Source organism: Cucurbita pepo, chromosome 14 (genome assembly GCF_057944985.1).
Source record: "Cucurbita pepo subsp. pepo isolate OVF chromosome 14, ASM5794498v1, whole genome shotgun sequence".
Lineage (NCBI taxonomy): Eukaryota > Viridiplantae > Streptophyta > Magnoliopsida > Cucurbitales > Cucurbitaceae > Cucurbita > Cucurbita pepo.
In genome coordinates this window covers 4,461,275-4,485,637 of record NC_141811.1, presented here as the reverse complement: position 1 = coordinate 4,485,637, position 24,363 = coordinate 4,461,275, and the positions used below count along the sequence as shown (strand labels likewise).

Here is a 24,363-nt window from a genome sequence, read left to right as displayed (position 1 = left end):
GAAAAATATAATAAAATAAAATCTCCGTCTAAGGGCATATATTTATTTATTTTTAAATAAATTAGTAAAAGTATGATTTTGGGGCTGAAAATACTTATTTTTTTATTATTTATTTTGGATATACGTCTGGTGATATTTATTTACAATATTAGAATTATAATAATAATAATAAAAAAAAGAATAATTCTTAAAACGCGTTTGCTCGGGACTTTAGAAAGGGTGTTTCGTTCTCCTCCCCAACTAATGTGGGATCTCACAGTAGTGAAGACATGTGACACTTGTCGAACCATGTTAAGGATCGAGAGAGTGAGAGAGAGAGAAGTATCATGATGCGGATCGATGAGGATAGTGCATCATGTAACACACGAATAAGAGTGGATGATGGTTGTGAAGCTAAGGTGCACGAATCGAAGTGTTGTACAAGTATGTGGGTTGTGTCATATAGAATCAAGATGATGAAATGAGATGCGTCGTTGAGTTTGAAGAACCTTGGCCTATAGTAAAAACAAGGATGAACCTCAGTACTTGCTTAACAAAGGCAAGTTAACTAGAGTCGTAAATGAAAGAAAATGAACATACTAGCAGCGTGTATTACTAAATAAAGTTGCATTGAACGTGAAGTGAAGCTTGGTTAAGGATGAAAAAACTTCGTCTAAGGTACAGAGGGACGTGAGTTATTATTAAAACTGGCGTGATAAGTAACACATAGTCGTAAAGTAGTTAAAAGAAAGAATCTCTACCTACCCATAACTTTTTACCTAAAGTACCACTTTGGCAAACTCATAATTAATATAAATTTCTAAGTATATTTTATATATTTTAATTTGGCTCGGGTCAACCTGAGGGTTTTGCCCCATGAACCCGAAATCGAATCGAGTTAGTTTGGGTTCAGAAAAATGAACACAAACCAATCCGAAAAGTTAATCCAACCCTTATAGTTCGAGTTGGATGTACACACCTACTTTATTTAGCACATTTTCTATAAAAGGAATTAAATTTTTAGGATAAGCTTTCCCAAGTGGATAATTTTTTTTAAAGCACAAAAAAGAAGCTTTATTTTGAGAATCGAATACGAGATTTGGTTTTAACTCGTCTCTTTAAATATAGTTATAATAACGAAGTACAAATTATTTTAATACAAATTCTTTCTATATAATGAAACCTTACCTTTAATAAAAATTATTCCATTCTCATTTTAAAAAAAAAATAATAAATAACAAACCACATAAAAGAAATTGATTTGATAAAAGTTTTTCTTTTAATTAAAAAAGTCAACCATAAGTGACGTCATAAAAAAGTTTGTACCTTCAAAATAAAAAGTACCAACGAATTTTTCTTAAAAAGTTTTATTTTCTTACGTTTTTAAATTGAAACATTTTATATTAAAGTATAATTAATGAATATTTAAGAATTAATACAACAATAAAGAATAAATCCATGGATTAGTCTAAAAAAAAAAGTGAAGCATATACCTTAATAAGTATGAGTTACTATCGTTAAGAACTCATCTCTATTTTAGTCGCTCCAAAAATATAATAAAGAATTGGAGAAAGGCGAGGGATGAACAGCATATTGATTCGAATACAAATTTGTGGTTAAATTTCAACTCTCTAGTCCTATGTGTGTGCATCTATTTGAAGCTCTAAGAACACAATCTTGAGGGAGTTCATCCCACAATGTTCATTGTCAGTCACCTTCTTCGTTCCACTCTCAGGTCTCAGGTATCAAAATTAAACGCTCAATTCATCCTTTTCTTCTTAATTTTCTTACTGCTCCTTACGTATTATTTGTCCTATGCTTCTTGGTAATAGTCCTTTGCTGCTTCTAGAAGAGCTTCACATGAACATATCATCATGTCCAGCTTATACAGTACACAGGCTTCAGCACAAACAGAGGATCCAGGGTACATTGGATTAAACTTTAACTATTTGTTCCTTCTTTGCACTCTTCTGCATGGTTTGAGCATAAACAAGGTGTAATTACAGGTTTAAGGGGCATGATATGCTTGCACCTTTCACTACAGGATGGCAGTGCACAAATGAAAATCCACTAGTTATAGAAAAATCAGAGGTAACCTTCATGTGTGTTAAACGAATGGATAATAAAACAGAAGATATTGTTTTTTCATTCTACTTTGTATTTGGATTCCATGGTGACACAGGGTTCATACGTATATGACACTAATGGAAGGAAGTACCTTGATTCTCTTGCTGGTCTATGGTGCACATCCTTAGGTACCACAATCTGCATGAACACGAACTTTTGTTCTGCATATATTAAAGTGTAGTTAAGTTAGTAAAGGCAATGTTGGAATTTGTAGGGGGAAATGAACCACGACTTGTGGCAGCTGCAGTAAAACAACTAAATACCTTGCCATTTTATCACTCCTATTGGAATCGTACTACTAGGCCTGCGTTGGTATAAACTTCTTTTGCTTTCTTTTAGATAAAAAGAACTCACTTTTCATTGCTTTCACTCTCTTCTTGTTCATATATGGCAGGATTTGGCAAAGGAACTGCTTGAAATGTTTACCGCTAGAAAAATGGGGAAAGTCTTTTTTACAAACAGTGGTTCAGAAGCTAATGATAGTCAGGTTCTTTCCACTCCAAACTCAAGCATCTAATTCTGATTCCCAAAGGAGTAAACAGGGAAAATAAAGAAAGAAAAAACTATTAAACTAATGTGACTAAAACATCAAGGTTTATTAGCTGTGAAAGCCTTCCTTTTATAGCAATGCAACAAATGCAACCAACTAATTCATTTTGTGCTAAAAAACATGTAATAGGTCAAGCTGGTATGGTACTATAACAATGCACTTGGAAGACCAAAAAAGAAAAAGTTCATAGCTCGGTCAAAGGCGTAAGCGCAAATCGCTTGGCTAATGTTAATTTGCATCATTTCCTTTGTTCTGTTCAATTAATTTTCTTTTCCTAACACCCTTCTATCCAACAGCTTTCATGGTACAACATTAATAGCATCAAGTCTTACTGGGTAAGTTAAATGAAAAGAAAATATACCTCATGCCTCTTGTTAAAAGAAATAAGTAGTCGAATATATTTTTCCAGTATCACAGGTGGGCACCAAGGGTTTGACATTCCAGCTCCCTTTGTTCTGCACACTGATTGTCCACATTACTGGCGTTACCATCTTCCAGGTTCTGATCTATGCTATCATATACAGTTGGTTCAAATTCTTTGATCTTTTTTTTCCAGCCATTAACTTAAGAGCATCCTTATGTCAGGTGAAACAGAGGAAGAGTTCTCAACAAGATTAGCGAAAAGGTTGGAGGACCTTATACTTAAGGAGGGGCCAGAGACGGTAAACATGAATACTCCTTCGAATTAGACTATAACATGATACCATAATTGAATCTTTCTCCCTTGTCTAATTTTGTCTAATTTTCCACTTCAGATTGCTGCGTTCATCGCTGAACCTGTCATGGGGGCTGGTGGTGTGATTCTCCCACCTACAACTTATTTTGAGAAGGTAAGCTGTTTGTACCATGAAATGCTTAAAGTAAGCGTAGGCAACAGTAAGACTTTCCTTGTTTTGTTGTCTATTCTTTATTTCTTTTTCCAATTATGTTCTCTTATTTCTGTTTTATTTTCCTCCTTTCATATTTAGTTTGCTTTAATTTTTCGTTCTATAAGAGGATTACATAATTTACATTTTCCATGATGAGTGTGCTGAAGAGATTAAGGGGATTAAAACCAACAGCTTGGAGGACAACAATATTTTTGGATGCTCGAGTATGAACAAAAAATGAGAAAAATATAATACAGATGGATCATGGAACCTATGGTAGAACTCAATAACAGGTTTCTTTGTTGCTTCTGGAACAAACTCATCCAACTGTTTGTCACAGACAGTCCATCTTTACTCTCACACGTCTTGCCCCCAACTTCTCCAATCTTGGCTACTGTTCAAGGCCTTAGATTTCTCCCATTGATGCCACTATGACCAATTTTATTTACCTTGCAGATCCAAGCTGTGCTCAAGAAGTATGATATACTTTTTGTTGCTGATGAGGTACTTTGCTAATTGAAATTCCTGTCTTCATCATTTCGCCTTGTTTACAAGAATGATTTTAATGTTTATATCAGGAGATGTCTTCAATTTTTATTTCTATAGGTAATCTGTGCCTTTGGAAGAGTAGGGGCAATGTTTGGATGCGATAAATACAATATTAAACCAGACCTTGTATCTCTTGCAAAGGTGAAGTTCAAACATATTCAAATTTAACAAATATCTTGCTTAGTTTAGGCTTTTCATTGTTTTAATTGAGCCTGTTAGTGTACTGCACTCTTTAGGCACTTTCCTCGGCATATATGCCTATTGGAGCTGTTCTCCTGAGCCCTGAAATCTCTGATGTCATTCACTCTCAAAGCAACAAGCTTGGTATATTGCTTATACAATAAACTAGTTAATCACTGTCCGTAATCTTCAAGTCCAGAAACTTACCTATTCTTTGTGTTCAATAATCCTGTTTATAGGTTCCTTTTCTCATGGATTTACTTATTCTGGACACCCAACTGCATGTGCTGTTGCACTTGAAACACTCAAGATTTACAAGTACGTTCCTACACCTGTGCTTTTGGAATTCTACTTTTTATCATTCAGAATAACAAAGAAGCCTTAAAAGTGGACAAACATTTCAAAAATCCATCATTTTTCGGAACAAGAAATCTACAGGTTTGTCAAGGTGGATTACCCACTTTCTATTAGATTCAAACGGTGTCCTTGTTTGGGGATGCAATCACGATTTGAACTATAAATAGAATATATGTAATTGTTATGATCGAAACACATGTATAGAATGCAATACATATGTGTACTTACCACATTATTGGTAAGTTCATTTCATCCCTTTGCAGGGAAAGGAATATTGTGGAGCAAGTAAATCGCATCTCCCAGAGGTTTCAAGATGGCATAAAAGCTTTCTCTGATAGCCCTATCATTGGAGAGGTAAAGAGAGTTACTCAAGTAATTAAGTTTTAACTTGTGAATCTGAGGCACGTTCAGTCCTTTAGCAACTGTGATTCTGCAGATAAGGGGGACTGGCTTGATATCAGGCATAGATTTTGTAGACAATAAATCACCAAATGATCCATTCCCTCCTGAATGGGGTATGTTTTATGTCATTACCATTCTTAGTCGTGCATCTTATCTTAACCCCAGAATCACATATCCAGGAATGGGGTAGATCTTGAACTGTCAGGGTCATGCTTATGCTTACAGCTTGTTATGTGTCTGATATAAACAGGAGTTGGTTCATATTTTGTGGCTGAATGTCGGAAAAATGGTTTGGTAGTACGTCCTGGAGGGGATACTATAACGATGGCTCCGCCACTTATCATCACTCCTCAAGAAGTTGATGAGGTATCCCTGAAAGCTAATAAGATAACGATTGAATTTCCATTCCACATCTTTTGCTGGACTTTGATCCAATGTTTTTTTGTTTCCAGTTAATCAGTATTTACGGAAAGGCACTAAAGGCTACAGAAGAGAGAGTGAAGGAATTGAAGGCTCAGAGGTAGCTGCATATGGTTACAACAAACGGCCTGAAGGAACCGGATCCTGTCTACTCTTAGGTAACAATAAATCCTTCTCCGTGGTGGCCAAATGCTTGATGGTGATGAATAGTTAATCAGCTTTTGTCTAAGATATGAGTGTTATGCCTGAAATCGTGTCCAAGATATCAAGCTGTTTCTGAACATCAGCTTGATATGGATTTCAAAGTAAAATTGCTCATTTTCGGAAATATTTCTTGCAATAAAAGTTGTTTGAGTTTTTAGCTTTCCTTCATGCTCTCGCCTTCCTAGAGAAATTGAAGTCATCTTAAACCCTCCTTTCCCATCCTCTGATCCATCCAAATCTCAGAATGATTTCTTCACATTCCCCCGATTTAAAAGCCATTAATTGGTTTAATAATTCTAAGTCTAAAAAGAATCAAACATATACCAAAACCAATAGAGATTGAAAGCATTAGCAGTCTGTATGGGTGTAAGACGAAAGCTAGGGTTTGAGATGACCGAAAAAGAAGGAAGGAAGGAAGAAAGAAAGAAACGTACCTCTCGAAGCCCGGTGATGGTTGCGGCTGCAACATCGCCCAACACTGAAACCCCCATTTGCGACAATCCATCCATTTTCTCCTTAGAGAATGTGAGAATCACTGTCTATATAGACAATACGATCAGAACTATGAGAACTATTGGTTGGATGCGTGAGAGCCCATCGAGAGCCTACTAGTCATAGGCTAATGATGATAATGACATTTGTAACGACCCAAGCCCACTGCCGGCTGATATTGTCTTTTTTGGGATTTCCCTTTCGAGCTGGGGAGGTTTCCACACTCTTACAGATGGTGTTTCGTGTAACTCCCCAACCGACATGAGATCAAACAACAATGATGATAAAACAGACTAGTAAAACACCTAAATAAAAACCCTTAGAATCCTAAGGACAAACCGCGAGAACGGAAGAATCCAATTAAGGCTAAAGAAAAAGAACATAGGGTCTCCATATCAGACTCTAATTTCTCAAATTTCATGTCTTTTTTATAAACTCAGTCATGTATTTTTACTTCATCATCAGTTAGTCGTCATTGTAAATTGTGTCTTCAATATCCTTTATGTCATTTTTTACTTCGAGCCCGAGTCTTTCGAATAAGGGTCTAAGCCAACTAGAGTCACAAATGAAGAAAAGTAAACACTGGTTTAATGATGAAAGAACTTTGCCTCCTAAGGTCGTGAAGCTCGTGATCTTATGTAGTCCATAGATAGCATGACAATCGAAGAGTACGTGACACGTGGCACATATTCGTTAAGAGTATCAAAAGTAGTTAAAAAGAAAAAAATCTTTACCTACCCATATTGCCCTTTACTTTTTACCATAATACCAATATTGTCCTCCTTAACTAACATAGTTAAACTTAATTAATTGTAGGAGTTGCAAAAACATAATGAGAAGGGTTTTCTTTAACAACATCTCTAAGTAAATGACTTTGGATAACGATAAACGAGTAATCCCAATCAATTACTAATAATTAATTTTTAATTAACTAATAATTACTATCATAATTAATTAATTAATTAGCACGACAATAATACATCACGTGACAGCTTTATTGGACACGTGTCTTAAATGGAAATTATATATTATTAGGCTAAGCTTTCTATGTGACTAAAAATATATATTAATTAAATTTGTTTTTTAATGCGCCAAAAGGAACAACATCGGACGGTGGAGAAAAGAGATGCCGATATTTTGAGATCCATCACGTTCAAAGATCAATCTTGGAATTGGGAAATAAGTTTATTTAAATAATATATAATATATAATAAAAAATACAAAACGTTGGAATTGGATAAATTTATTTTAAGATGTCAAATTAAATTTAAACAAATTATTTAAATTTAAAAGATTTAAAAATTAAATATTAAAAATCTTATATTGTGTCAGTCATGTGAGTGCCAATTAATTTATTAATGCAACAATAAATAATAAATACAAACATTTTTAATGAGTTCAAGATATTATAAAGAATTGGAGAAAAAGGAAGGATGAACAGCAAGCTAATTCAGTTCCAAATTTGTGGTTAAATATCACAGCTCTTATGTTCTGAGTGTGTGTATGCAGCCATTTGAAGCTTTGAGAACACATCCTACAATGGCTATCATCAATCACCTTCTTCGTTCCGCTCTACGGTCTCGGGTAACAAAATCAAACAAACGCCCGATTCATCGTCTTCTTCTTCATGTTCTTATTGTCCCTTGTTCTTATCATTTGATATGAATCTGTTTCTTGGTTATAGTCGGTTGCATCTTCAAGACGAGCTTCGGAATATGTCGTCCCGACTCGCTTCCTGTCCTGCTTATATGGAACACAGGCGTCAGTGCAAACAGAGGATTCAGAATACATTGGATTAAACTTCAACTGTTTATTCCTTCTCTACACTCACTCTTCTATATGGTTTGAGCATAAACATGTTTCAATTACAGGTTTAAGGGGCATGATATAATTACACCTTTTACTACAAGATGGCAGTGCACAAATGAAAATCCACTAGTTATAGAAAGATCAGAGGTAACCTTCATGTGTGCTAAACAAATGGATAATAAGACAGAAGATATTGTTTTTTCATTCTACTTTGAATTTGGATTCCATGGTGATACAGGGTTCATATGTGTATGACACTAATGGAAGGAAGTACCTTGATTCTCTGGCTGGCCTATGGTGCACATCCTTAGGTACCACAATCTGCATCAACACGAACTTTTGTTCTGCATATATTAAAGTGTAGTTAAGTTGGTTGTGATGTCCCACATTAGTTGGGGAGGAGAACAAACCACTATTTATAAGGGTGTGGAAACCTTCCCCTAGAGCGTTTTAAAGCCTTGAGGGGAAGGCCGAAAGGGAAAGCCCAAGAGGACAATATCTGCTAGCGGTGGATCTGGGTCGTTACAAATGGTATCAGAGCCAGACATCGGACGATGTGACAGCCTCTCGCTGCTCCCCGAAGGGGGGTAGACACGAGGCGGTGTGCTAGTAAGGACGCTGAGCCCCAAAGGGGAGTGGATTTGGGGGCGGCCCACATCGATTGGAGGAAGGAAAGAGTGCCAACGAGGACGCTGGGCCCTGAAGGGGGTGGATTATGATGTCCACATTGGTTGGGGAGGAGAACAAACCACCATTTACAAGGGTGTGGAAACCTTCACCTAGCAGACGCATTTTAAAGCCTTAAAGGGAAGCCCGAAAGGGAAAGCCCAAAGAGGACAATATCTGCTAGCGGTGGATCTGGGTCGTTACATTAGTAAAATACAATGTTGGAATTTGTAGGGGGAAATGAACCACGACTTGTAGCAGCTGCAACAAAACAACTAAATACCTTACCGTTTTACCACTCCTTTTGGAATCATACTAACATGCCTTCATTGGTATGCTATTCAACCTTAAACTTATTTTGGTTTCTTTTAGATAAAAGAACTCACTTTTCATACATGGCAGGAGCTGGCAAAGGAACTGCTTGAAATGTTCACAGCTAGAAAAATGGGGAAAGTCTTTTATACAAACAGCGGTTCAGAAGCCAATGATACTCAGGTTTTTTCTACTCCCAAGAGAATAAGCAGAGGAAATAAAGAGAAAAAACTGACAAACTAAAGTGACTAAAACATCAAGGTTTATAACAAATGCAACCAATAAATTCATTTTGTGCTTAAAAACATGTAATAGGTCAAGCTGGTATGGTACTATAACAATGCACTTGGAAGACCAAAAAAGAAAAAGTTCATTGCTCGCTCACTGGCGTAAGTTCAAATATCTATATCATTTCCTTTGTTGTTCTGTTCTATTAATTTTCTTTTCCTTACACTCTTCTATCCAACAGCTACCATGGTTCAACATTAATAGCAGCCAGTCTTACTGGGTAAGTATGAAATAAAAATATACCACGGGTCTCCTGTTAAAAGAAATCGTTACTCGAATATATATTTTTCCACAGCCTACCAGGTATGCACCAGCAGTTTGACATTCCAGCTCCATTCGCCCTGCACACTGATTGTCCACATTACTGGCGTTACCATCTTCCAGGTTCTGATCTATGCTTCCATATACAGTTGGTTCAATTTCTTTGATTCTTTTTTTCCAGCCATTAACTTAAGAACATTCTTGTGTCAGGTGAAACGGAGGAAGAGTTCTCAACCAGATTAGCCAAAAACTTGGAGGACCTTATACTTAAGGAGGGGCCAGAGACGGTAAACTTGAATACTCCTTTGAATTAGAATATGACATGATACCCCGTAATTGACCCTTTCTCCCTTGTCTAATTTCCCACTTCAGATTGCTGCATTCATCGCTGAACCTGTCATGGGGGCTGGTGGTGCGATCCTTCCACCTACAACTTATTTTGAGAAGGTAAGCTCTTCCATTTTTCTCCTTTTATATTTAGTCTATTTTAATTTTGCATTCCATGTCTTCAATGTGCTGAAGGGATTAAGGGAACTAAAACCAAAAGCTTGGAGGACAACAATATTTTTGATGCCACCATGATCTTTTTTTTGCTTTATGTTGCAGATCCAAGCTGTGCTCAAGAAGTATGATATACTTTTTATTGCAGATGAGGTACTTTGCTAATTGCAATTTCTATCTTCATTATTTCGCCTTACTTACAAGAATGATTTTAATATAATCAGGAGTTGTCTTCAATTTTAATTTCTATAGGTAATCTGTGCCTTTGGAAGACTAGGGGCAATGTTTGGATGCGATAAGTACAATATTAAACCAGACCTTGTATCTCTTGCAAAGGTGAAGTTCGAACACATTCAAATTTAATAAATATCTTGCTTAGTTTAGGCTTTTCATTGTTTTAATTGAGCTTGTTAGTGTACTGCACTCCGTAGGCACTTTCCTCGGCATATATGCCTATTGGAGCTGTTCTTGTGAGCCCTGAAATCTCTGATGTCATTCAATCTCAAAGCGACAAGCTAGGTATAAGGCTTATACAGTAAACTAGTTCATGACTGTTTATAATCTTCAAGTCCAGTACCTTACCTATTCTTTTTGTTAAATAATATTGCCTACAGGTTCCTTTTCTCATGGATTTACTTATTCCGGACACCCAACCGCATGTGCTGTTGCACTTGAAACACTCAAGATCTACAAGTACGTTCCTACACCTGTGCTTATGGATCACTACTTTTTGTCATTCAGTATGACAAAGAAACCTCATAAGTGGACAAACATTTGAAATATCCATCATTTTTCAGTACAAGAAAACTGTAACTTTGTCAAGGTCTAATTGTCATAGAGAATGCAATACATATGTTTACTTACCATATTATTGGTGAGTTCATTTCATTTCATTGCAGGGAAAGGAATATTGTGGAGCAAGTAAATCACATCTCCCCGAGGTTTCAAGATGGCATAAAAGCTTTCTCTGATAGCCCTATCATTGGAGAGGTAAAGAGAGTTGCTCAAGTAATTAAGTTTGACTTGTGAATCTAAGGCATCTTCAGTTCTTCAGCAACTATGATTTTGCAGATAAGGGGGACTGGCTTGGTGTCAGGCACAGATTTTGTAGACAATAAATCACCAAATGATCCATTCCCTCCAGAATGGGGTATGATTTATGTAATTACCATTGTTAGTGATGCATCTTAATGGCTTATATCTTGAAAAGGGTCTCAGAGCCAAGTTTGAATATCTTATTCTATATCAACCTAACCCCAAAATCACAAATCCAGTAATAAGGTAGATCTTGATCTGCCAGGGACATGCTTATGCTTACAGCTTGTTATGTGCCTGATATAAACAGGAGTTGGTGCATATTTTGGATCTGAATGTCGGAAAAATGGTTTGATAGTACGTCCTGCAGGGAATAATATAACAATGGCTCCACCATTTATCATCTCTCCTCAAGAAGTTGATGAGGTATCCCTGAAAGCTACTAAGATTTTGATTGAGTTCCAATTCTACATCTTTGATCGAATTTGATCCAATGGGGGGTTTTTTTTTTTTTTCTTTTTCAGATAATCAGCATTTATGGAAAGGCACTGAAGGCTACTGAAGAGAGAGTGAAGGAATTGAAGGCTCAGAGGTAGCTGCAAATGGTAACAAGAAACGGCCTGAAGGAACCGGATCCTGTCTCCTATCTACTATAAAGGAACAAATAAATCCTTCCCCGTGATGGCCAAATGCTTCCTTAATAAGCTTTTGTCTAATTAAAAGGGTATGTTTGTGAGATATAAAAAAGCCTTGGATGTTGAATAAAAGCAGCCTGATATTTTGATCCATTCACTTCACATTCCCCCAATTTAAAAGCCATGAATTGGATTTATAATTCTAGGTCTAAAAGAATCAAACATATACCAAAACTAATAGAGATTGAAAGCATTAACGTACCATTTTCGTTGCCCACATAACATAGCAACAGTTTGTGGCTCGAGTGAGGACGGATGAGTTTAAGAGGTGTTCGGAGGTTGATTAAGGAAGAAGGGGTCGTGGCAGAAGGAACTCAATCTCCATAATTTGGAGACTAGGGTTTGATAAGTCGAGATGTCTACGATAATAATAACAATGATACCTAAGATGGTAAGTACAATGATATCTATGATAATAATAACAATGATGTCTTTGATGATGATGGTGGTGAAAGGGACTAGTAGAACACCTAAGCAAGAACTTTTAGATCCCTAGAGACGAATCACGAGAACCGACAACCCAATTAGAGATAAAGAAAGAGAACTTATGGTTACCGCGTCATGACCCTAAGTTGAATTTAGATGAGTTAAGTAGACCTACCGAATAACCTAAGAAGATCTTAGGAACTAACTCCTAATATGAATAAGACACAGAAAGAACGAACGAACCAATGACACATAACTTAAGATGGAATTGAGAACTACAAGTAAGCTAATTACTAAGTATTTTTATATTCATTTATACTACTTTAATTCTTTTCAAATGACGCTTACATAGAAGCAGTCGAGGCAATGATGTGCATGAGTTGCCGAGAAATGCATGTATGTCTTAAAAAAGTATAGTGGGAATTTAGTAATGTAGTGATACTGAATATCAGCTTGTAATAAACAATGACATTGACTAAAAAAATTTAATGTGCCATAAACAAACTTTTCAACGGCTTAAAAAAGTCAAAATTTTAGAGATGCCTGAAAAGTCAAAATCTTGGGATGCCAGATTTCATTTTGATACATTTCTTTAAATAAAAAAACAATAAAATACAAATTGTTCCATATAATGAAACCTTGCATTTAATAAAAATTACTCCATTTCCCTTTTTTAGAAAAATAAAAAAAAATTGATTTCTTAGAAAAAATATATATTAAAGAGTTTTTTCTTTTTTAATTGTTCCTTTTACACTTGTTTTAAAATTAATAAACCCAAATAAAAATTAGTTCCTTAGATTTTAATAAACATTTTTAGAAGATTTTTCTTCCATTCTTTTTTTATTATTATTAGGAATAAATCAACCAAAAATGATTTTTTTTTTTTTTAAATCGTTTCTTTAAAATAAAAGGGTAATTATAATTTTTTCTTAAAAACGTTTTATTTCCTAACGTAATAAAATTGAAACATATATATATATATATATATATATATATATATATATATATATATATATATATATATATATATATATATATATATATATATATACTATATTGTTAGCCATAACTCTTAAAGACTACACATGTGAGTGCAAACTAATTTATACTTAAGTATTCATTAACGAATAATTATGCATTAATGCAACAATAAATAATAAATATAAATCTGTATTAAGTAATTAATAAAGGTAAGTGGGGTAAGTGTAGTGGTGAATTTAAAAAAACGTGGACTAAGGGTTGGAGTTGTTATCCTTAAAAACTAGTCTCTATCTCAGTAGCTCCAAATATTATAAAGACTTGGAGAAAGGAGAGGGTGTGTGTAACCATTTGAAGTCTGAGAACACATTCTTGAGGAGACCATTCCATAATGGCCATCATCAATCACCTTCTTCGTTCCACTCTCAGGTCTCAGGTAACAAAATCAAATGCCTAATTCATCATCTTCATATTACGTATCGTTTATCATTTGATATGATCCTACTTCTTGGTTATATAGTCTGTCGCACATGAATATGTCATCCTAGCTCCCTTCCTGTCCCGTTTACAAAGTACACAGGCTTCACCACAAAGAGAGGATTCAGGGTACATTGGGTTAAACTTAAACTAATTATGTATTCCTTCTCTGCACTCTTCTACATGGTTTAAGCATAAATATGGTTTCATCACAGGTTTAAGGGGCATGATATGCTTGCACCTTTCACTACAGGATGGCAGTGCACAAATGAAAATCCACTAGTAATAGAAAGATCAGAGGTAATGTTCGTGTGTGTTAAACGAATGGATAATAAGACAGAAGATATTGTTTTTTCATTCTACTTTGAATTTGGATTCCATGGTGATACAGGGTTCATATGTATATGACACTAATGGAAGGAAGTACCTTGATTCTCTTGCTGGTCTATGGTGCACATCCTTAGGTACCAGAATCTGCATGAACACGAACTCTTGTTCTGTATATATTATAAGTTTAGTTTCAGTAGGTTAGTAAAGACAATGTTGGAATTTGTAGGGGGAAATGAACCACGACTTGTGGCAGCTGCAACAAAACAACTAAATACCTTGCCGTTTTACCACTCCTATTGGAATCATACTACCAAGCCTTCATTGGTATGCTACTTAACCAATACTTTGCTTTCTTTTAGATAAAAAGAAAGCACTTTTTTTTACTTACACCCTCTTCTTGTTCATAAATGGCAGGATCTGGCAAAGGAACTACTTGAAATGTTTACAGCTAGAAAAATGGGAAAAGTCTTTTTCACGAACAGTGGTTCAGAAGCCAATGACACTCAGGTTCTTTCTATTCTAAACTCAAGCATCCAATTTCGATTCCCAAGGGAATAAATATAGCAAATAAACAAAGAGAAAACCATTAAACTACCGTGACTAAAACATCAAGATTTATTAGCTGTGAAAGCATTCCTTTATAAGCTCTGCAACAAATACAACCAATTAATTCATTTTGTGCTTAAAAACATGTAATAGGTCAAGCTGGTATGGTACTATAACAATGCACTTGGAAGACCAAAAAAGAAAAAGTTCATTGCTTGCTCAAAGGCGTAAGCTCAAATCGCTTTACTAATATTTGATTGGTATCATTTCCTTTGTTCTGTCCAATTAATTTTATTTTCCTTACACCCTTCTATCCAACAGCTTCCATGGTTCAACATTAATAGCAGCCAGTCTTACTGGGTAAGTTAAATGAAATAAAAATATACCTCATGTCTCATGTTAAAAGAAATAGTTACTCGAATATATTTTTCCACAGTCTTACAGATTTGCATCATAAGTTTGACATTCCAGCTCCATCTGTTCTGCACACTGATTGTCCACATTTCTGGCGTTACCATCTTCCAGGTTCTTATTTATGCTTGGGTATACAGGTTGTTCAATTTATTTGATTCTTTTCCAGCCATTAATTTAAGAACATCCATATCTCAGGTGAAACAGAGGAAGAGTTCTCAACCAGATTAGCCAAAAACTTAGAGGATCTTATACTCAAGGAGGGACCAGAGACGGTAAACTTGAATACTCTTTTGATTTAGATAATGCCATGATACCATAATTGACCCTTCTCCCGTCTGGTTTTCCACTTCAGATTGCTGCGTTCATCGCTGAACCTGTCATGGGCGCTGGTGGTGCTATTCTTCCACCTACAACTTATTTTGAGAGGGTAAGTTCTTTGAATCATGAAATGCTTAAAGTAAAAGTATGGGGCAGTAGGCCTTTCCTTGTTTGGCTGATATCATATAAGACTACAATATTTTTGGATGCTCCTGGGTGTGAGGAATAAATGATTGAAAAATGAATACAGATAAATCAAGGAACCCAGTTTCACCGTAGATCTTAGGTTTCTTTGTTGTTTTTGGAACAAACTAATCCAACTGTTTGTCACGGACATTCCATCTTTGATTTGTCCCCAACTCCTCCAATATTGGCTAATGTTCAAGGCCTTAGATTTTCCTATTGATGGCGCTATGATTATTTCTCATTTATGTTGCAGATCCAAGCTGTACTCAAGAAGTATGATATACTTTTTATTGCTGATGAGGTACTTTGCTAATTGCAATTTATGTCTTCACCATTTGGCCTTGCTTACAAGAATGATTTTAATATAAATCAGGAGTTGTGTTCAATTCTTTTTTTTTTTTTTTTCCTACAGGTAATGTGTGCCTTTGGAAGACTAGGGGCAATGTTTGGATGCGATAAATACAATATTAAACCAGACCTTGTATCTCTTGCAAAGGTGAAGTTCAAACAGATTCAACATTAACAAATATCTTGCTTAGTTTAGGCTTTCCATTGTTTTAATTGAGCCTGTTAGTGTACTGCACTCTGTAGGCACTTTCCTCGGCGTACATTCCCATAGGAGCTGTTCTCGTGAGCCCTGAAATCTCTGATGTCATTCACTCTCAAAGTGACAAGCTAGGTATATTACTTATACAATAATCTAGTTAATCACTGTTAATAATCTTCAAGTACAGTACCTTACCTATTCTTTTTGTTCAATAATATTGCTTCTAGGTTCCTTTTCTCATGGATTTACTTATTCTGGACACCCCACAGCATGTGCTGTTGCACTTGAAACTCTCAAGATCTACAAGTACGTTCCTACACCTGTGCTTTTGGATTTCTACTCTTAGCCATTCAGAATGACAAAAAAAAAACCTTAAAATGGACAAACACTTCAAACATCCATCATTTTTTGGTACAAGAAAACTGCAAGTTTGTCAAAGTGGATGGCATACTTTCATTTGATTCAATCAGTGTCCTTGTTTGAGGATGATTTGAAGTATAAAGAGAACATAGAAACTCAATCAGTATCCTTGTTTGAGGATGTAGAATGCAATACATATGTTTACTTACCACAATATTGGTAAGTTCATTTCATTTCATGTAGGGAAAGGAATATTGTGGAGCAAGTAAAACGCATCTCCCCAAGGTTTCAAGTTGGCATAAAAGCTTTCTCTGATAGCCCTATCGTTGGAGAGGTAAAGAGAGTTGCTCAAGTAATTAAGTTTAACTTGTGAATCTGAGGCATAATCAGTTCTTCAGCAACTATGGTTTTGCAGATAAGGGGGACTGGCTTGGTGTCAGGAACAGATTTTGTAGACAATAAATCACCAAATGATCCATTCCCTCCTGAATGGGGTATGTTTTATGTAATTACCATAGTTAGTGATAGCATCTTAATGGCTTATATCTTGAAAACATCTTGGCTTTGAATGTCTTGAAAACAAAAAGCATCTGTTAATTTGGATCAAATAATCCTAGTCTGAAAAAAGGAATGAACAGTAGTAGCCTATAAATCTTGATAATTTTACATCATCTTAACCCAAAAATCACAAATCCAGTAATGAGGTAGATCATGATCTGCCAGGGTCATGCTTTTACTTACCCGCTTGTTATGTGCCTGATATAAACAGGAGTTGGTGCATATTTTGTAGCTGAATGTCGGAAAAATGGTTTGATAGTACGTCCTGGAGGGGATACTATAACGATGGCTCCACCATTTATCATCTCCCCTCAAGAAGTTGATGAGGTATCCCTAAAAGCTAATAAGATTACGATTGAATTTCAATTTTACATCTTTTGCTGAAATTTAATCCACTGTTTTTGTTTCCAGTTAATCAGCATTTATGGGAAGGCACTGAAGGCTACCGAAGAGAGAGTGAAGAAATTGAAGGCTCAGAAGTAGCTGCATATGGTTACAACAAACGGCCTGAAGGAACCGGATCCTGTCTACTCTAAAGGAACAAATAAATCCTTCTCCGTGGTGGCCAAATGCTTGATGGTGATGAATAGTTACTCAGCTTTTGTCTAAGATATGAGTGATATGCCTGAAATCTCGTCTAAGATATCAAGCTGTTTCTGAACTTTTAAGTTATAAAAAGCCTTGGATGTTGAATAACATCAGCTTGATATGGATTTCAAAGTAAAATTGCTCATTTCTTGCAATAAAAGTTGTTTCAGTTTTTAGCTTTCCTTTGTGCTCTCGCCTTCCTCGAGAACTTGAAGTCATCTTAAACCCTCCTTTCTCATCCTCTGATCCATCCAAATCTCTAAATGATTTCTTCACATTCCCCCGATTTAAAAGCATGAATTGGATTTATAGTTCTAGGTCTAAAAAGAATCAATCATATACCAAAACAAATATAGATTGAAAGCATTAGCAATCTGTATGGGTGTAAGACGAAAGCTAGGGTTTGAGATGACAGGAAAAGAATGAAGGAAGGAAGAAAGAAAGGTACCTCTCGAAGCCCGGTGATGGCGGCGGCTGCAACATCGCCCAACACTGAAACCCCCATTTGCTGCAATCCATCCCTTTACCCCTTCCTTCCTTGCTCCCTTCTCAAGAAATCGATGCTTCAGTGTTTTCAGACCAGGTTTCTGCGGATTTCCCCTTCTGAAATGGGTTAAGATCTTCACTAAATAACTAACATCTTCTTTTGTTCTTTTAATCAATAATATTTTATTTCCACCCTATCCTATCTCGTCCCGTCCATGTTAAACTGCACAAACCACCCTAAAAAAAAAAAACTTTATCTCTATGAAATACTATAATTATTAAAGTTTTTATCTTTAGATTAAATTACAAATTTATCCCTATAATTTTTAAAAATAAATTGATAAAATTCTCATAAATATTCTCCACCATAGAAATGTATCAAATTATAAAACACGATTTTGACTATAAAATCTAAATTAAGAATATAATCAAATTTGGAAGATCAAACCGTTAAAAAAATAATAATAAATAAATAAATAAATTCGAACACATAAATCAGTTAAGGATACGGTTGAAGGGAAAGCTCGATTCTTCCAACTTTGTCGTTAAATTCACTCGTATTATATGAGACGAGGCAGCCCCCCCTCCTCCCTCGTCCTTCTCATCTCTTTCTCTGCGGCCATTTGAGCTCCATTCCTCGCTCGCATTCTTCCGGAGGCCCTCTAACAATGGCCGTCAACCACCTCCTTCGTTGCACTCTCAGGCCTCAGGTAACAAATCAAACGCCCAATTCTTGCTCGATCCAAACTATGTGGAAATCTCAACCACCCATTTTGTTTCCTTGATTTTTCATGGAGCCGCTTGACTTTTCCATCTCTGATAATTAGAAGATCTTCTTCCATTGTTTCAGATTACCGAGCTCCTATCAGAAATCAAGATCAAATGCCTGTTAGAACAATACTTTTGGAAACCAATATAATTATTTTGTTGATTATGAATCCTTGTCAGCTCCCAGATTCTAGGAATTGATACTGTATGAACTGTTGGCAGACATAAATTCTATGAACTTTATAATTTGTTTTTTCTCCTTGTTTAAGCCATGCCAATTAAGAATCTGCTTATTGGTAGTATTTCCTGTCCGATTATGATGCTTCTCTCTTCCTTTGTGGCTTATTAGGCGAGTATGATTATAAAACATACAACTTTTTTTTTCCCCCTCTTTGCAGTTTGGTACCTTAACAAAAGCATTCACTTCTTTTAGAAAAGTATCACGGGAACGTGTCGTCCTCGCTCCTTTCCTGTCCCGCTTACATGGTACAGAGGCATCTGCACAAAAAGAGGATTCGAGGTACAAGGGTTAAACTTTAACTATTTATGCCTTCCATCATTCAAGCATGATTTGTGATAACAATGATTGCACTTTCGTCTACAACAGAACTAAAAGTCAATTGAGTTTCTCATGGATCACAAACATGGTTTAATTACAGGTTCAAGGGGCATGATATGCTTGCACCTTTTACTGCAGGATGGCAGACCACCGATGTTAGTCCACTGATTATAGAAAGATCTGAGGTATCTGTCATGTGTGTTATAAGCATGAACGAGAAGATATGTTCATTCTCTCTTTGGTTCACTCTAATTTGAATTTGAATTCCATGGTGATATAGGGTTCATATGTATATGACATTAATGGAAGGAAGTACCTTGATTCTCTTGCCGGTCTATGGTGCACATCCTTGGGTATCACAATCTGCACTAACACGAACTCTTGTTCTGCATATATTGAAAAGTTTAGTTTCAGTAAGTTGGTAAAGGCAATGCTGGAATTTGTAGGGGGAAATGAACCACGACTTGTGGAAGCTGCAACAAAACAACTAAATGTCTTGCCATTTTACCACTCCTTTTGGAATCGTACTACGAGGCCTTCTTTGGTGCGTTATGTAACCTTTACTTCTTTTGCTCTCTTCTAGATAAAAAGAACTCACTTTTCATTACTTTCACTCTCTTGTTGCTCATGTATGATAGGAGCTGGCAAAGGAACTGCTTGAAATGTTCACAGCTAGAAAAATGGGGAAAGTCTTTTTTACAAACAGTGGTTCAGAAGCTAATGATACTCAGGTTCTTTCTACTCCAGACAAGAACTTTATATTATGGCTGATACAATATCGATATGAGAATTTCTTCATATATATAACTTCGAAAACAGAGTAATATATTGAGGGGGGCTCAAATTACAAAATCTTTGCAGCAAAGGCAACCAATTAATTCATTTTGAGCACCATTTAATGTGCTTAATTACATGTAATAGGTCAAACTGGTATGGTACTATAACAATGCACTTGGAAGACCAGATAAGAAGAAGTTCATAGCTCGCTCAAAGGCGTAAGCTCAAATCACTTGGCTAATGTTCATTCGTATAATTTCCTTTGCTGTTCTGTTCAAGTAATTTTCTTTTCATGGCACCCTTCTATCCAACAGATATCATGGTTCAACATTAATATCAGCCAGTCTTACTGGGTAAGTTAAATGAAAAGAAAATATACCTCATGTCTCTTGTTAAAAGAAATAGTTACTCGAATATATTTTTTCACAGCCTTCCAGCAATGCACCAGAAGTTTGACATTCCTGCTCCATTCGTTCTGCACACTGATTGTCCACATTACTGGCGTTACCATCTTCCAGGTTCTGATCTATGCTTCAATATACAGTAGTTCAATTTCTTTGATTTTTTTTCAGCCATTAACTTGAAAACATCCTTGTGTCAGGTGAGACAGAGGAAGAGTTCTCAACCAGATTAGCCAAAAACTTGGAAGACCTTATACTCAAGGAGGGACCAGAGACAGTAAACTTGAATACTCTACTTTGAATTAGAATATGGCATGAAACTATAATTGACCCTTTTCCCGTGTCCGGTTTTCCACTTCAGATTGCTGCGTTCATCGCCGAACCTGTCATGGGTGCTGGTGGTGTGATTCCTCCACCAGCTACTTATTTTGAAAAGGTAAGTTGTTTGTATCATGAAATTTTGAAGTATGCAACAGTAAGACTTTCCTTGTTTAGCTTCCTATTCTTTATTTCTTTTTCTAATTATGCTCTCGTGTTTCGTTTTTCTTTTTTATGCTTTTTATATTCAGTTGGCTAGTTGTTTGCTTTAACTTTCCTTCTAGATAAGATGATTACATAATATTGAAGGAGCATAGATGAGATAGTAAAATTACAGATAGCAAAATTAGGATTGTATAAACTAGTACTTTGATTAATAATAATAAAGAAATAAAATACAAAAAAGAACGAAGAAAGAAAAACTTCAACTGCAAAGATATTTAGGGAGAAGTCTAATTATTATTTCTTAAATTAACCTAAACTATGAGGATTGGCTTACTGACGCAATTACATGAATAAACTCCAACCTTACTATCTAATCGTGAATGCTAAGCCAACGGCTGGTTTTTGAAAATTTAGGTTGTTGGTCCATCATGGTTGTTTTCTCCTTCAATATTATGTCATGATCTTGTTGACGAGATTAGGTGAATTATCCAAAAGCTTTGGAGCAAAAAAATGGTTACGCACCAGGTTTCTTTGTTGTTTCCAGAACAGACTCGTCTTTAGGGTACAACTTGAAATGGTGAAACAGATCCAACTATTTACTGTTTGTCACAGATATCCCATCTGTTCTCTCCTTCGATGCTAAGCCTTCACATCCGCAGTACAAGTCAATTTCTATAATACCTGCAAGGAAAAGTAAAAGGCATCTAAATATTTAAAAGTCATCAAAGTCTAGCACTAGAGACGGACCAACATATGAACTAACAGTCTACATATGAATCATGATTCAATTTCTTGCCTTTGTTATTAATGTTCTAATTATTGATGCAAATACTTTCTAATAACAAAAATAAGGAGAACATGAAGGGAAGAATGAAGTATGTCTTATTTATGTTGCAGATCCAACCTGTGCTCAAGAAGTATGATATACTTTTCATTGCCGACGAGGTACTTGCTAATTGCAATTTTTTTCTTCACCATTTTGCATTTTTACAATAATAATTGCAATGTAAACCAGGAACTGTCTTCAACATTTTTTATAGGTAATCTGTGCCTTTGGAAGACTAGGGACAATGTTTGGATGCGATAAATACAATATTAAACCGGACCTTGTATCTCTTGCAAAGGTGAAGTTTGAACAGATTCAACTTTAGTAGATATCTTGTTTAGTCTTGGCTTTTCATTGTTTTTATTGAGCCTGATAGTGGACTGGATTCTGTAGGCACTTTCCTCGGGATACATGGCTATTGGAGCTGTTCTCGTGAGCCCTGAAATCTCTGATGTGATTCACTCTCAAAGCAACAAGCTTGGTATATTATTGTACCTAGCTTACCTAGTTAATCACTGTTAATAATCTTCAGTGCAGCTTACCAATAAGTTTTGTTCAATAATAATACTTCCAGGTTCCTTTGCTCATGGATTTACTTATTCTGGACACCCAGTCTCGTGTGCTGTCGCAATTGAAACACTCAAAATATACAAGTATGTTCCCCTACTCCTGTGCTTTCTGAGTTCTATTTCTTTTTTATTGAGAATGACAAAGAAACCTTAAAAGTGGACAAACGTTTCAAAGATCTATAATTTTCTTATACAAGAAAACTGGAAGTTCATCAAGATGGACCTCCTTTCTATTTGATTCAATTGGTGTCCTTGTTCGAGGATGAAATAGTGGTTCTAAGTAAAAGAGAATAAATGCACATTTTTATGATACAAACTCACATATAGGATGCAATGCATATATGAAAAATTACCAACTTATTGGTAAGTTCATTTTCTTTTGTTCTAGGGAAAGGAATATAGTGGAGCAAGTAAATAGCATCTCCTCAAGATTTCAAGATGGCCTAAGAGCTTACTCTGATAGCCCTATCGTTGGAGAGGTAAGAGGGTTGCTCACGTAATTAAGTTTGGCTTGCGAATCTGGGGCATCTTCAGTTCTTCAGCACTATTATTTTGCAGATACGGGGGACTGGCTTGATCTTAAGCACAGAGTTTGCAGACAATAAATCACCAAATGATCCGTTCCCTCCTGAATGGGGTATGTTTTATGTAATTCCCATTGATAGCGATGCCTCTAAATGGGAATTTTGATCAAATTAAATCAAGGCACAGTAGCCTAAATCTTCGATAATTTTTTATCAACTTAATCCTAAAATCACAACCCCATGAACTAGGTCGATCTTCATCTTAATCTGGCAGGGTCATACTTATGCTTACAGCTTGTTATCTGCCTGATATAAACAGGAGTTGGTGCATATTTTGGAACCGAATGTCAGGAAAATGGTATGCTAGTACGTGTTGCAGGGGATACTATAATGATGTCTCCACCATTTATCATCTCCCCTCGAGAAGTAGATGAGGTATCCCTAAAAGCTAACAATAAGACTATGGTTCAATTTAAACACATCTTCTGCTGGAATTTGATCCACTGTTTTTGTTTCCAGTTAATCAGCATTTATGGGGAGGCACTGAAGGCTACTGAAGAGAGAGTGAAGGAATTGAAGGCTCAAAAGTAGCTCCAAATAGTTACAACGAACAGCCTGAAGGTACCAGATCCTGACTACTTTCATGGAACAAAGAAATCCTTCTCCATGATCACCAAATGCTTGATTGGTGGCGAAAAGTTGATCAGCTTGCGTATAAGACATGAGTAATATGTCTGCAATCTTAACACTAGATACCCCCCCAAAGTATGTAGAAAAGCCTTGGATGCTGTGAGAAATGTCACTCAACAGCTAGATTCTTAAGGTAATGTTGAATAAAAAGTTCTTTTAAGTTCTTAGCCTTCCTTCTTGCTCGACTCTCTCGTGATCTTGAAGTCATCTTAAACCCTCCTTTCTCATCCTCTGTTCATCCAAATCTCTGAATGATTTCTTCACATTCCCCCAATTTAAAAGCCATTAATTGGTTCAATAATTATAGGTCTAAAAAGTACCAAACATATGCCAAAACAAATAGAGATTGAAATCAGACACTTAAAGTAAAAGCATAGAAAGCATTAGCAGCCTGTATATGACTGCAAGACGAAAGCTAGGGCTTGAGATGACAGGAAAACAAAGAAGAAAGAATGGTACCTCTCGATGCTCTGATAAGCTTGCGGCGTAGAAGGTGATGGCTGCAGCTGCAACAATTCCCAGCACTGAATCCGCCATTGCTGCAATCTATCCCTTTTCTTCCTCAAGAAATCTGTTATTGGAGATTCGATGCTTGATTTCAGGCGAAGTTTCTTCGAGAAGTGATGAAGATGTTTATTAAATTCACATTTTTTCTTTTACTTTCACCCTATTACGTCTCTAAATTCTTTCAAATTAATTTTTAATTATATTCAGGAAAGCACCACTCAAACTATCTCGAACCTTTCAGATTTGAATCACTCTACAAGCAAAATCGATCATATAACTTAAATGATTCTAAACATGCAATCTAAACTACATAAAATTGTAAAAAAAAAACTTTATCAAATATCTCAAG

General features: G+C 35.9%; 4 protein-coding genes, 2 long non-coding RNA genes and 1 pseudogene across 9 annotated transcripts; 4 read left to right on the top strand and 3 right to left on the bottom strand.

Moving 5' to 3' along the window:
• Positions 1-1,421: 1,421 nt before the first annotated feature.
• Positions 1,422-5,800, top strand: LOC111809774 (gamma aminobutyrate transaminase 1, mitochondrial). 3 transcript variants are annotated; one of them, XM_023696199.2, is made up of 19 exons: positions 1,423-1,721; positions 1,812-1,903; positions 1,986-2,070; positions 2,162-2,234; positions 2,321-2,418; positions 2,501-2,593; positions 2,786-2,859; positions 2,953-2,991; positions 3,066-3,154; positions 3,242-3,318; positions 3,412-3,486; positions 3,982-4,029; positions 4,132-4,215; positions 4,311-4,398; positions 4,494-4,572; positions 4,875-4,965; positions 5,048-5,126; positions 5,264-5,379; positions 5,466-5,800. In XM_023696199.2, exons 1-19 carry the CDS (start codon positions 1,677-1,679, stop codon positions 5,535-5,537), a joined length of 1,497 nt encoding a protein of 498 aa, XP_023551967.1. In that variant the 5' UTR covers positions 1,423-1,676; the 3' UTR covers positions 5,538-5,800. The 3 variants fall into 3 exon arrangements, 2 of the variants coding, with proteins under 2 accessions (XP_023551967.1, XP_086973350.1); XM_087117224.1 differs by having other exon boundaries at positions 1,672-1,714; XR_015411635.1 differs by lacking the exon at positions 5,048-5,126 and having other exon boundaries at positions 1,422-1,721.
• LOC111809778 (uncharacterized) lies at positions 1,810-6,252 on the bottom strand. Its single transcript, XR_002817301.2, has 3 exons — positions 6,072-6,252; positions 2,198-2,267; positions 1,810-1,949 (listed from the first exon to the last, which is right to left on the bottom strand). It is a non-coding gene; the product is annotated as an uncharacterized LOC111809778 (long non-coding RNA).
• Positions 6,253-7,466: 1,214 nt separating this feature from the next.
• LOC111809780 (uncharacterized) lies at positions 7,467-8,351 on the bottom strand. The gene is made up of 2 exons (XR_002817306.2): positions 8,213-8,351; positions 7,467-7,869 (listed from the first exon to the last, which is right to left on the bottom strand). It is a non-coding gene; the product is annotated as an uncharacterized LOC111809780 (long non-coding RNA).
• LOC111809773 (vanillin aminotransferase) lies at positions 7,562-11,789 on the top strand. Its single transcript, XM_023696198.2, has 19 exons — positions 7,562-7,713; positions 7,814-7,890; positions 8,001-8,085; positions 8,177-8,249; positions 8,839-8,936; positions 9,007-9,099; positions 9,232-9,305; positions 9,386-9,424; positions 9,500-9,588; positions 9,676-9,752; positions 9,838-9,912; positions 10,072-10,119; positions 10,219-10,302; positions 10,398-10,485; positions 10,581-10,659; positions 10,866-10,956; positions 11,038-11,116; positions 11,312-11,427; positions 11,526-11,789. Exons 1-19 carry the CDS (start codon positions 7,633-7,635, stop codon positions 11,595-11,597), a joined length of 1,518 nt encoding a protein of 505 aa, XP_023551966.2. The 5' UTR covers positions 7,562-7,632; the 3' UTR covers positions 11,598-11,789.
• A 1,606-nt stretch (positions 11,790-13,395) lies between these two features.
• LOC111809776 (gamma aminobutyrate transaminase 1, mitochondrial) lies at positions 13,396-17,606 on the top strand. The gene is made up of 19 exons (XM_023696201.2): positions 13,396-13,536; positions 13,621-13,706; positions 13,793-13,877; positions 13,969-14,041; positions 14,134-14,231; positions 14,322-14,414; positions 14,607-14,680; positions 14,775-14,813; positions 14,890-14,978; positions 15,063-15,139; positions 15,220-15,294; positions 15,625-15,672; positions 15,784-15,867; positions 15,963-16,050; positions 16,146-16,224; positions 16,522-16,612; positions 16,694-16,772; positions 17,048-17,163; positions 17,248-17,606. The coding sequence occupies exons 1-19, from the start codon at positions 13,492-13,494 to the stop codon at positions 17,317-17,319; spliced, it is 1,491 nt and encodes a 496-aa protein (XP_023551969.1). The 5' UTR covers positions 13,396-13,491; the 3' UTR covers positions 17,320-17,606.
• An 853-nt stretch (positions 17,607-18,459) lies between these two features.
• On the top strand, positions 18,460-23,674 carry LOC111809772 (gamma aminobutyrate transaminase 1, mitochondrial). 2 transcript variants are annotated; one of them, XM_023696197.2, is made up of 19 exons: positions 18,460-18,620; positions 19,077-19,198; positions 19,338-19,422; positions 19,518-19,590; positions 19,684-19,781; positions 19,876-19,968; positions 20,159-20,232; positions 20,329-20,367; positions 20,444-20,532; positions 20,616-20,692; positions 20,777-20,851; positions 21,796-21,843; positions 21,939-22,022; positions 22,118-22,205; positions 22,299-22,377; positions 22,682-22,772; positions 22,852-22,930; positions 23,137-23,252; positions 23,337-23,674. In XM_023696197.2, exons 1-19 carry the CDS (start codon positions 18,579-18,581, stop codon positions 23,406-23,408), a joined length of 1,524 nt encoding a protein of 507 aa, XP_023551965.1. In that variant the 5' UTR covers positions 18,460-18,578; the 3' UTR covers positions 23,409-23,674. The 2 variants fall into 2 exon arrangements, with proteins under 2 accessions (XP_023551965.1, XP_023551964.1); XM_023696196.2 differs by having other exon boundaries at positions 19,518-19,781.
• LOC147789385 (uncharacterized) lies at positions 23,617-24,185 on the bottom strand (annotated as a pseudogene).
• Positions 24,186-24,363: the final 178 nt, after the last annotated feature.

Coding starts and splice junctions, on each gene's coding strand:
- LOC111809774 (XM_023696199.2), top strand. CDS start 1,677: ATGTTCATTGTCAGTCACCTTCTTCGTTCCACTCTCAGGTCTCAG. Junction 2,419..2,500: donor GTACTACTAGGCCTGCGTTG/GTATAAACTTCT, acceptor CATATATGGCAG/GATTTGGCAAAGGAACTGCT. Junction 4,573..4,874: donor GAAACACTCAAGATTTACAA/GTACGTTCCTAC, acceptor ATCCCTTTGCAG/GGAAAGGAATATTGTGGAGC.
- LOC111809772 (XM_023696196.2), top strand. CDS start 18,579: ATGGCCGTCAACCACCTCCTTCGTTGCACTCTCAGGCCTCAG. Junction 19,423..19,517: donor TGATTATAGAAAGATCTGAG/GTATCTGTCATG, acceptor ATGGTGATATAG/GGTTCATATGTATATGACAT. Junction 20,368..20,443: donor ATATCAGCCAGTCTTACTGG/GTAAGTTAAATG, acceptor ATTTTTTCACAG/CCTTCCAGCAATGCACCAGA.
- LOC111809776 (XM_023696201.2), top strand. CDS start 13,492: ATGGCCATCATCAATCACCTTCTTCGTTCCACTCTCAGGTCTCAG. Junction 15,295..15,624: donor CTACAACTTATTTTGAGAGG/GTAAGTTCTTTG, acceptor TTTATGTTGCAG/ATCCAAGCTGTACTCAAGAA. Junction 16,225..16,521: donor GAAACTCTCAAGATCTACAA/GTACGTTCCTAC, acceptor CATTTCATGTAG/GGAAAGGAATATTGTGGAGC.
- LOC111809773 (XM_023696198.2), top strand. CDS start 7,633: ATGCAGCCATTTGAAGCTTTGAGAACACATCCTACAATGGCTATCATC. Junction 9,425..9,499: donor ATAGCAGCCAGTCTTACTGG/GTAAGTATGAAA, acceptor ATTTTTCCACAG/CCTACCAGGTATGCACCAGC. Junction 10,120..10,218: donor TACTTTTTATTGCAGATGAG/GTACTTTGCTAA, acceptor TAATTTCTATAG/GTAATCTGTGCCTTTGGAAG.